Below are 12,417 nucleotides of genomic sequence, written 5' to 3'. Positions count from 1 at the left end.
TGGTCACTGAAATGTATTGGCTTTTAAAGCCTTCCAACACTGGGATAATTGATTGGTACCACAGAATAATGGCTAACTGGCAAGTTTCAATAGTAATAAAAAATGAAGAGAACATGTTTTATTACTATTGGAGAAGGCAGCTTGGTATCCTCCAGAGGTTTTGGCATTCAGTTTCCATCAGCCGTATTCAGCATGGTCAGTCAGTGACCAGGGACTATTTATAGTCCAAAACTTCTGGAGGACACCAAGTTCAGTCCCTCAACATTTCTATAGCATATTTGACTGCTCAAAGCAAGCATAATGTTACATTTCTGCAGGGAGCTCCAAGAGTCCAGACACAATCATGCTAATAATGATACCTTTACATGGAACCTTTGGGATTATAGTAAAACAGGAGCATTTGGGGTTATTAACAGTAAGTCCCATCATTTCACTACTCTTCCCAGGATCCTTTAAGTAAAGCCTTACCAATCAAAGGATTACATTTCCAGTTTCAAGCATTAAAAGTCAAAATAAATTGTGCAGTCATTCCATTTTCCACAAATTTTCTCCAATAAGAAAATGGAAGGAAATAATGGGACTGGACCTTCTCCTCCCCTCATAATAATCCAAAAGTAAAGGAGAGAATTAAACCCTCTGTTTTCAGTATTAAGAGGACTTGCCTAAAGCTATCTATTCTGGGTTTGTGGCTAAAGCAAGATTTCAAATAATGTCAGCCATAGCACTCTTAACTCTTAAGAATAAAAAAGAGAGGTGAGACCAAGGGAAAACCAACTTGCTCCACACCCCCTTCTGCTGATATTCACAATTGTCTACCATATTTTGGGGGTGATGGTCTGCAGCAAGGGGATTTTTGTATTTTTGGACATTCCTTGCCCAGTTGAGAAGGCAGCTTTCTAAATTGTGCAGAGAGCCTACATGAAAACAGAAGCCTTCTACACATGAACCAAACTGGTAGTGAAGAGATGGCTCAGCTTTGGTTTCCCACCCACCCACCTACCCACCCACCTTCCTTGTGTACTTCTTGGGTGTTCCCCTCCCAGGAGTGGGGGTCAAAACAGTTGATAAAATAGTTTTCTTCCACTGATTTATGGTGGAATGTGTGGGCAGAAATCCTTCCTAATTGCTCTTAGCCTGCAGTGCTCTGCCAACAAGAGCAAAACTCCATCTTCTCTGGGCTAATTGACATGAGGCACTTTAATTTACAGTTTATAAAAATAAATGTTCTATTAATATTAATATTAAATAACTGTAAACACATTTGGTTACCTACTCTGGGTTAATTTATATCGATACTCCATGCTTCCAGCATGCCATTAGGTCCCTCATAAAAATGTGAATGGAATGAAAGCATCTTTCACGTTAGCCCTCTCATCTCCAGTCTAATTCACAATTGAAGACTACAAAGCTGCTTCTGCATCTACACATATTCTACTTTAAATGCAAATGCCTTATGAACAATCAAATGTAACCATTTCTACATTTTCAAAACTATGTAGGCCAGCTCTCTATAACCTGGTCCCCTCCAGACTTACACTCATTAGGACAGCAACTCCAGGAATTCCAAACAACGTAAGCAATAGCTAGCAATTTTAGGAGCCTCATTTCCAACATCTCTGGAGGGAACCAGGTTGGGGAAGGGAGAAAGAGAACCTGAGGCAAAAGCATCCTGAAATAATGAAGCACGCTCCTCCCCCTCACCAAGGTGTAGGAAGCCGTACTTCTCTTGCAAGTTGCTCCAGATTCTTAGACATGCTAAAAGCATGTGGCATCCTTATTTCCCTGGAAAAAACATGGAAAGATATAACGCGGCTTGAAGGAATGCAGCAGAGTAAGCCAGGCTTGATATAGATACATACCCTCCGTAAGTCCCAAAGGTCAAACTACGCTTCCAAGAAAACATGCTCTATTCTTGTAGGCTCTTCTGTGCCCGTTGAGGCTTCTTTGGCCTCCTGCATATAGACTTTGTTCTTTCTGTGCAGCATACGCTGGCCAGCCTGTCTCCAGAGGGCACAAGTGCTGTCCCCAAATCACTGTTCCTCCCTGGAAGTTAAATCGCTACTGCCTTTCTTTCCTGAGGCACACTTCAGATGAGAAAAAGAAGAGCCTATCCTGTGCAAGAGCAGGAAACTCCTGGGGAGACACTGCAGGTTACCAGGAATGTGAGAGAGTGACCACAGGAAAAAACGAGAGAGGAGGGGCATCTCTTAACAGAAAATGGCAGGCAGAACTGAATGAGATAAATATAAAGGAGGAAAGTGAAAATACATTTTAAAACATAGCATATCCTCCATAGAAGTACTGAAATCTGGATCCCCATTGTGTTTATTATTTTATGGTTTAGATGCAACGATAATACACAGAGGGCTTTCTAGTATAACGTGCAAAATACATACTCCCTACTATGCTAACAGTTCCAAGGAAGCACAAGTGGAAAGAGGCAAAGATAGCAGCGAAGGAACAAATGTAATAGCATGTACTCAATCTTTATTGGAGAAGGGCACAATGATCCTCATTCTGAGAATGTATGCGGAATTTTTAAGGAACAGGCCAAATGTTTCAACGGTACTAACAATGTACAAGTATAATATAATTCCGTTTACCTGCCCAAAAATCTTTAATAGAAAACCTTTTCTTCTGACCCACCCCTACATCAAGTATAACTAGGTCTTCAAACCTAGTTTTCCCACCCTGAACCTCTAAGATACAGAAGATCTTTATGTCAAACTCTCCTTAGGTCAAGAAGATCTACTGACATCCTATGAGTCCTGCAAGTAGAGATCTTCACAAAGAAAATTATTTGGCCAGTGCCATTAATATTGACTGCTCCTATTTTGTCTTCAAGAATGTTTAGCTAGATGGGATAAGGGTTCTAAACCAGACTGCTTACTAAAATTTTTGTTCATATTAATAATTTGAATCCTGCTCTTCTATATCAGGAAATAACCCAAAGCATTTCACAAGATACAAATTAATAAATATATAGAACAGCAAAAAATACAAAATACATGACTGAAGCAGAAAAAAAAATACAAATTCTATTCTCTTAGCCACATCATACAGTAATAAATTTCAATTAGAATTACCCGTAGCTTATTTATTATTGCATTTGTGTCCCACTTTTTCTATGAAAGGTCAGGATGAAACACATGAAGGTATCACTCTTACTTTATCTTTACCACAGTAATTCTGGTTAGTAGGCTGAGCTGAGAGATAGGGCTGGTTATATATATTTACTAAGCCTTAATGTGTTTTTTTAAAAAAATTCTGGCTTATTGTGGTATGTAGATTTGCTAATTGTAATTAATAAACAATGATGAAATTATGGCTTAGAACGATGCACAAATCAGGCCAATGTCTGTCTCAAACGCAATCAGTGATCTCCATGATCAAACAGGGACTTGGTTCTAGTCCAAAACTTTGATCACTACATTTCATAATTAAGCATGATTAAACCCTGATATTAAAAGCTTTATGGAAGTTTGAGTCTTTATAACCAGTCAAGAACCCACAATTTTTGGAACCCACAATATCCACAAGGCTGATATTGCTACTTATTAAGATCTGGATCTATATACTATAGATGTCCAAATGGTATCTGGAGCAAATGTGGAGTGGAGAATTTGAAATACATATAGGGGGAGTCAAAATCTTCTGGCCCTAAATTTATTTAGGACTCTAAACATCAACTGAACTAAGCCATGAAATTATCAGGCAGCCAGTTCCTCTCAGTATATATAAGATTACTGTCTTAGGAGAAGTCTCAGGCTTATCTTTAATTATGATGTTGTTTTGAGATATTTTTCCCTGCTGTGCTCTCTCAGTTTTATTGATATTACCCTTAGGCCCTTGCAAAAAGTAAAAGGATCAAAAAATACATAATTAAAACACAAGCAACCAAAATCAAATTTGTAGCAGTCATTTAACAGCAAGAGAACTATGTCAAAATGGCTTTTTTTTCTGTCAGAGTAAAACCTTGTTTAGACATGAATGATCCAAAAGAAGTAAGTCACAGAAGGACATTCTAAATACCTTTTGCTTGGCTTCTAGCTGCAGTTAATGCAAAGAATGCCGCACTATATACTGCTCTATTGTTTAATATTTAATAAAATATTTAATAATATATTAACACTGATGAGAAACATCCTGCCAGATAAAAGGCAATAGGTTGTTGCCTACAAGTATGCAAAAGGTAGGGAAGTAAGTCCTTCTCTCCTACTACAATCTTAAACCCAATCATCATTGTTTGGGGTAAGTTTACTACAAAAATAAGTATTAGAAGGAAAACTAAAACAACAAGATATAAAAAGTCTAAAAAATGTCAAAGCCGCAGAGGAAAAGACAGATGTTAAGTTTAGCCTGAAAAAGAGATGTAGTTCTCTTCAGCAGCTGGGTGCACACATCTCACAAGCCATAATGTGTTACTGGCTTAGCACATTATGGAATCCAACCATTGTAGTTTATTCAAGATACACTACTTAAAACAGAATATCACTTACCATGAGGTAGATTCTCCTTTGCTGAATACTATAAACCATGGGGCAGATTGTTCTCTATGTTTTAAGCAACCTATACTAATAAAGCCTATATTATTATTAGTTCTGAAAGGCATCCCTGAAAATATAACCTTATAATAAAGTGTGCTTTATTTGAAAGTCTGAACTCACTCTAATAACAACCTCTGGCCTATTTTTTGGCAAGAAACCCTAATCTAAAACTTGGTTTGAAGTTGGCTTATGCATCCTGGCTTTCTGATCTCATGGCTGTCAAAAAATCAGAAGGACGGCTCTCCTCCTACATAGCTTTGCCATTATTTCTGAATCTAGAATCTTGGCTTTCTGTTCAGAAGATTGCATTCCTTCCCAAGAATCCTCAACAATAGTCTTCTGATCCTCAGAGACCAAGGAAGAAATGAGAATCTCACTTCCAAATCCCAAACTACATCTTTGGCATCACCAATGTAAGAAGATCCCCATTTCAGAGATGAGAAACTAGAGATCTTTGCTTTATTTTTCTCCAGCCTTCAGGGATGCACAGGGTTTTAGTTCTGAAAAGGGAGAGGACAGTGGGGGAAAGGATCAACCTTCTCCATCTGATATACAGGAACTCCAACCGCCATCAGGAAACTGTGATTTTGGGGGGTTGATTTGCAGGGAGGGAAGGAAAAGGAAAGCCAGCAGCAAAGCAAAATCAGAAGTGATGACCAGGCCAAAGATTGCTAGAATACCAACCAGAAATGAGAGGCACAACCAATCATCATTGGCTGTGGTTTGCAGCATCACACAGGACACAATTCTCAGATTACGTGCCTTTACCATCATTAATGCTAAACCACGGTTAGTATGCTGTACAAACAGGGCCACTAATTCTTACTTCTCCAGGAACCATAAGTAAAACAAATCTTGGTAATAGTGTGTGAATGCAGACAAGTTCCCAAGTGTGATTACAAGGTCTACCTTCACAAAGCCAGGCACCTAGTGCTCTTCTGGGTTCCTGCCAGCAGGCCTAAGGTAAAGGAAAAACCGCCTTCGCAACCCTCCATGTTCCTCTTCTTATTTACAGTATTTATTTTAAGGAAGGGAAAGGCATTTCTTGTAGACCAGCAGCTCTAACTTGGAAGGGAGATAGGGCCATCTAGGACTCAGAGTAGCAGATTCTGTGAAAAGCAAGAAAAATGGAGATGGGTAAGATGGAGAATAATGATGTACTTGAGACCCTAACTTCTCTTCCTACTTGCTCTCTTCCTCTAGCAGTTATACACCTATAAAGTGATGAGGTTCAGGGGAAACTGCCTGTCAGTTCTAATTATGAACATTTTAATGCTATAAAGCACACATGGAGAAAAGTTCTAGAAATGGAATGGGGGAAAGCACAGGGAAGTCTCCTTTCTGAGCAATAAATAGTAGTAGAAGACTCAAAGTCCTGAAGAGGAGCAAGGAGCTGGAACTGTATTTCAAATTTTGTTTCAAGCCTTTACTTATATTAATTCTACAAGAAGAATAGCGTTCCCCTCTGTCCTTCGGGGAACAAATGCTGTTATATAACACCCTTGAATTATAAACTAATTTCCCCACCCCCTAAAAAACCTGGATAACAATTCTCACAGTTTTCTAGCTGGGGATAGTAGGAGTTGAAATCCAACAAACAGAGATTGGAGAAGGCTGTAAAAAACAATTAGCTTGGCTAATTTCTTAGCAAAATTAAGCAATAGATATGTTTCCAGATTGGAGATCATAAGATGAATAAGGCAAGTTTCAGATGAAGCCACTTTTCTATGGACAATCATTGTAGATTACAATAGTTGTGGATTTTAAGGCAGCTTCAACTCAAAAAATGTAATGGGAGAAATTTAATTTCAGGTCCTAAGTGCTGCTGTTAATAAAAGTTCTATATGCAGCTTGAGAATGACTTTTGCCTATTAGGAAAGAGAATCACCCTGACTTAGGTAATAAAATTTCTCCTTTTCCATAAGTGTCTCTGCCAAAAAGAAACTCTATCTCCTTTTTTTCAATGGCTTTTTAAAATTTTTATTTTACATGCAAAAAAGGAAAGAGACAAAAAATGCTCTTACAAACATATTCACATCATAACACAATTAAATTGTTCACATGTAATAGTCTGTGTAATACAAAAAGAGGGGAATCAAAATATAAACTAGCATACACAGATCAAATGTCTAAACAGTCCTCAAATTAAGACTCTTTATCAATAAAATCCTTGTTCAAATATAGAAAGAGAGGCAAGTCCTTCAGACTACTGTATAACTGAGAGGAAATGTATGTCCTTCCAATTCTGTAATATCAGGTTTTCGCTATTATAAATACATGCAGTATCCATTTTCATTCTTCTGTTGGTTTCCAAACCATTGTTACATAATTCAAAATAACATCAGTATGTGTGTGTGTGTGTGTGTGTACGCACGGGTTCCCCAAAACAAAATGAATGTGTTAAGTATCTTATATCCAAAAGAGAACCATTACAGTCCATGACCATGTCTTCAGCAGTTATTAAAGTTTTTAGTTTCTTCCTCAAAAGATATAGATTCTCTCTCTCTCCTGACAATCATTTTGTATGTATTTTAGGTTTACATCCTGCCTTTCCTCTCAAATGGGTACAAAAAATGAAGCCCAAGGGCCACATCGTACTACAGCATCATTCTATTGGTCTTCACAGCTTGCCCAGAAAGTAGGTGGCATGTTTGGGTGGGAGCTTATGGGACAATTGTATGTTTTAAACCTTCCCAATGCTTACAGCATCCATATCAGCTTTTAAATCTTCCAAACCTCCATATTGGTTCCAAGACCTACCCATTGTTTGAGTGCAGCCCTCAACAAAATTTTGTACGGTCCTCAAGATGACCATTACTCTGCTCTCCTGCTTTAGAAGTTCAAGGCTCAGACACAGTACTTGCTTCTCCATTTTTATCTTCAGAAAACAAACTTGTCAAGTAGGCTGGGCTAAGAGATGGTAACTGGGCCAAAGTTACGCAGTAAGCTTTCAATCTAGCCACTATATCAAACTGGTTCTTATAAATAAAAAGATAGGATCTTCCTCTCCTGTGGCCAGGTGGGCTATGATAATTGTTAATCATCTCAGGAGTTTATTGCCATTGTAAAAAACTGCCACTCTGTAGCAAAAAGTGCAATGATAAAATTGTTCACATTCACTATGTTCTTAAATATGGGCAGAGTCAAAGTGGTGCCTGGGGCAACGTTATGCATTTATCTGAGATGCCTTCCAGCCTGTGGATGCCAATGAAGTGGGTAGAGTGTTCTCTGATATGACTTCTGCCATCTGACACTTGGATCCATGTCCATCAAGGCTCTTTTGGGTCATTGTGCGTATATGTGTGTGTGTGTGTGAGAGAGAGAAGCTGGTCTGGGAGATAGTCAATGTCGCCTTAAGGAGGAGATGATGCTAACCACCTTGAAATAGACAGTGGTATGCCATCTCCTCAAAATGCCTTTCCTGGACCTAATTATTTTGGACAACTACTGCCCTGTCTCCAATCTTCCTTATTAGATTTCTCATGCTATCACTGACCACAATTTCCTTCTGGACCATCTGCAAGAGTTGAGAGTTGGAGGCACTGTGTCACAGTGGGTGGGAGGGGAAGAGAGGTTGGTCCAGTGGGGGCTCACTTGCGGGGTGCCTCAGTGTTAACTCTCTCCTCCCTGCTTTTTTTTTTAATTTTTAAAAATATTTTTAAACGTTTTTCAAAATACAAAAAAAAAAAAGACAAAACATCTAAATACACTAAAAAAGAACACACAGTTAAATGAGACAGTGCATAAACTTAATGAAAAAAAAAATAGTAAAACCAAAGGAAAAAAAGCTTTAAAAAACCCCAGGAAGAAAAAAATCTACTTTACATATTAAACTTATCAATAGCACTGATTTAAACACCATACATTACTGTAATATAATCAATACAAAATATTATTGTAAAATATCACAAAATCTCTGCTATAGTAGTACATATTGCTTCATCCTTTGATTAGTAGAAAATATTGCCTTTTCCAAAACAGGTAAATCACACATTTTCAAAAGCCATTCCTTAACATCTGGAATAATGACTTTTCTAGTTTCGCAATATAATTATTTTAGCCATCCCCCATGCTTGATACAACCATAATTTCTGATAGTCAGATTCCAAAGCTTTGGTATATAATTCAACATCATGTTAACATCTTAAAATTTAAAGATTTTTCTTTGAATCTATTTATATACATTAAAACAGTATTCCAAAAAGATACCAGATGATCACATGACTAGCTCATATGGGTTAATGAACCCTCAAGTTTTTTTACGCTACCAATGTAGAAAATCTGACATCCATCCTTTCAAATGCATTCTTTGGGGCATCCAATACACCCTGAATACAATTTTTGATTAATCAACTTTAATCTCAAATCTGTAGATACCATTTAAACATTTTTAAGGACATAATGAGGTATTATCAGAGACTTTAGTTCTTTAATCCATGTTTGAAATATCCCAGAAATGTCCACTTTAAAAACATTCTTGAGCATTTGATAGAGCTATGTTATAGGTTTTACTTCTGTCATGGATTTAATCATATAAGAGAACATCTCAGATACCTCCAAAGCAGCCATAGTATCAGGCCCATATTGGTCCATTAGAACATGCTTAAATTGAGGATATCACCACTCTCTTCCTTACCTACATGGAACTCCTGAAGGAGGTCATCTGGGGTGAGGTGTCATCAGTATATCTTTTGTCTCTCTCTTTGTCAGCTCCATCTAGGTGGGGTAGCACTACTTCTGAAGGAGCATGTCCATGACTTGATGCTCCTGATTTCTCAGCTAGATAGGTAAATGAAAGCCATGACCAGGGTAATTTGCCCAGCTTCAGCTGGTTTACCAATTGTGGCCTTAGTTGTAGTGCTAAGCTTTGGCAACAGTGATTTATGTCGTTAACACCAAATGCTCGGATTAGTGCATTGCATTCTACTTGGGGCTGCCCTTGAAGACTACTCAAAAATGTCAGTTGATGCAAAATGTAGCAGCGTCCATTGGCTATCCATAGACTTCTGAGTACAATTCAAAGTCCTGATTTTAACCAATACAGCCCTATATGAGTTTGCTCCTGGGTGCCTTCAGGACCATCTTCTTCACATAGAATTGATCAATCCAGTGTGTCCTCTCCAACAAATCATATTAATACTTTCCCACTTCTGAGAGATTAAGAGGACAGGAGCTCACAGACAGTACATTTCTATTATGGGCCCTGTTTTAAGAAATGTCTTCCTTGATGGTGTTCTAGATGTTAGTGAAAATAGGTCTTCCAGAAAGCATCTGAAGGATGATAGATCAGTGCTGTCTGGATTACTGGATGTTGTTTTGGTTTGGTTTGATGTGCTGTTTTACTGATGTGACCCATCAGGAGTTTGTGTAGGTTGTGGTGTTATGCAAAACAAACAAATAAGCATGCTGAATATGCTGGGGGGAAAAGCAAGCTGCTATTCCTTAATTGGGCTAACTGGAAAATAAATCTCAATCTTGCACATCTGAACGTGCAATAATTCCTATCTGTAATTAGGAAATTTTAGAGGCAAGGAAGTAGGCCTGCACTAGCACAAGGGAAAATGTATGGCCCACTTAGAGAACTCTGTTTTGGGACACCCTCAATATAAAAGAATAAGACTTATCTTGGATTTCCATTAGTCCCACTGAAAATGTAAATGGAGATGCTCCCAGCCGAGAGGAAAATATAGCAATAGCACTTTTGGTTTAGCATATGTCAGACGATAGCATCTCTGGCGTCAGACATTTTCAAAAAGCAATTGCATTCAAACTCCTCCAGATTGTCTAACTGAGCTCAGAACACAGCTTTACTAATCCAATCATGTTTCCCCTTTAAAATTACTTGTCAACATCCAGTTGAAATAAAGTAGAATTTATTCAGCTGTTAAACTGGAATTTAAGTGCATACTGGGAGGTTTTTATTTTGGTGCAGTGATTTATAAGCAAACCTTAAAAAAACCAGCTTGATGTAAAACCGTAAAGTTTTAGCCTAGTTGTCCTTAAATTCACTTGCCCAAGTTTTCATGGAGAATGGTGTTTACACTGACAATGTTCCAGGAAGTATCCTCTTCTGTTCCTGATGGATGTTATAACATTCTTTTTAATTTGCATCTGCAGTAAGGAGGTAAGAGGAAACTCTATATCCTTTACCATGCTATCTGGTGTGTGTCAGAATGGATTTCTCTGTTGTTGATGAAAGGGCATGATTTGGGGTTGCATGAGTAGATCAGACAAACTGATGTGCCATCCATCAGTTAAATGAATGGCATCAAGATTGTACAAGCCTGATGTGAAATAGAGGAAAACAGGACAGAGCCATAGCCACTGAGACATCAGCTTAAAGCCTTCTTCATCCCCCTGGAAATGTATTTCCCAGCCTAAGGCAACAGCGATGTTTGATGAAATAGGATCCTCTTGACAAAAACTTATGCCACAATTAATCTGCTAGTCCTTAAAATGCCATGGAAATCTCTCTCCTGTTTTTGCTGCAACAGATCAGCACAGCACAAACATCTGCTCCATGCCAAACAGCAGAACCAAGACATGAATATCGTCATCTCTTTTTAATGCATGAAAATGGAAGCAAATCCTCTTCATTCATACCAAATGTATAACGATGCCTACTAGGCAGATGGAGTTGGGAAGATCAAAGCCCCTTTCGGTTCACCACCGATTCCGAAGCACCTCAAAGACCAACGTAGCTGACTAGCAGGCAGACACAAATGGCGAGCGATCTTGAAACCCATTTCTTTTCAGGCTGATGAATTTTAACAAGGTGGGACAGTTTTTGCCTAGACATGAATTCCTCTCCCTGTTTGTCCAGAGAAAGCTATTTTACACCTGCTCAGGAAGGTTTTAAGAGCAGCAAAATCCTCCTCCTGTTTCACAGATGAGCCTTACCACTGAAAAACGTGCTGGGGCTAAACACTGCCGAGTCCCTGCGCATACAAAGACCGTAATTAATGGTGCAAGAAATCAAGACCCCTTTTGGATATCTGCCTCCCCCCCTTCTAGCTGGCCAAGGACCGCAAAGATGCTTGTGCCGTTTCTCCTAATACCGTCCCTTCAACGATAGCAATGACAGGCAGCAGTTCAAGAGGGGCATCAACTTGCAGTCCTGAGGAGCAACTCTTACTGCATTTTCTGCCTGCAATGTTTTAAACTGCCCCAGAAGAAAGGGTAGGGGAGAAGTGGCAACTCTTCTGGGCCAGTGTCTCTGACCATCTCTCCTCCTCCTCCTCCTCCTCTCCACCTGGGGAGGGATGTGATGGGCGCTCAAACGAAAGGTCACTCCGTCCAGGTATTCACCCCTTTATTTTTCAGAGAGGAGCCTGAATGTCACAGCCCTTCCTAGCAAAGGGTACGCAGGGGTACACTGCTTCTGAAAATGGAAGCTCTACTTATCTGTCACGGCTAAGAGCCGCGGCCGGCTCCCTCCTCCTCCTCCTCCTCCTCCTCCTCCGCCCCCTAGCAGCGCCCCCTCGGTGCCTGCTTCCCTTTTCCCGCGCCTCCTTAATTAGCCTGGCAGGAGAGGCGCCACGCGGCGGCCGAGCTCTCTTACCTGCGCGCAGCTCTCTCATCACCGGCGACCAGGCAAGCGGACGGCGGCCACGACGCAGGGAGCCCGGCGCCCGGCTGCTCCTCCGCATTTGCGAGCTCCCCCCTTCGCAGCCCAGCCTATCAATTATTCAAGTAGGTTGCGGCGTCCTTTTCTCCTCCCCTTCCGCTGCCGCGACTTTACCTGCAGACGAGAGCCGCTGCTCGGCGGAGGAAGAGGGCAATTTTGCGGGGAAAGGGAAAGGGAAGGGGCGCCGGGGGGGGGGGGGACGGCGGCGGGCAGCGGGAGGGCGGATTGGTTGGCTGTACCCTC

General features: G+C 40.0%; 1 protein-coding gene across 3 annotated transcripts in view; it reads right to left on the bottom strand.

Annotated features, from left to right (window-relative positions):
• LOC103055076 (rap1 GTPase-activating protein 1) overlaps positions 1-12,204 on the bottom strand; it is a 58,842-nt gene extending 46,638 nt beyond the window's left edge. For 2 of the 3 annotated variants that reach the window (XM_088138571.1, XM_025173898.2), the window contains exon 1: positions 1,860-2,145. In XM_088138571.1, coding sequence (XP_087994697.1) covers positions 1,860-1,903 — 44 coding nt within the window. In that variant the 5' untranslated portion in view covers positions 1,904-2,145. Of the gene's footprint in view, positions 1-1,859; positions 2,146-12,108 lie in introns of those variants that run through there. The other variant, XM_088138573.1, reaches the window with a different exon arrangement.
• Positions 12,205-12,417: the final 213 nt, after the last annotated feature.

Source organism: Python bivittatus, unplaced genomic scaffold (genome assembly GCF_059951505.1).
Source record: "Python bivittatus isolate LINGU-HERP-01145 unplaced genomic scaffold, Pbiv_v1 ctg000270_np1212, whole genome shotgun sequence".
NCBI lineage: Eukaryota > Metazoa > Chordata > Lepidosauria > Squamata > Pythonidae > Python > Python bivittatus.
Note: the sequence above shows the minus strand (reverse complement) of the source record. Positions and strands in the feature narration are given on the sequence as shown.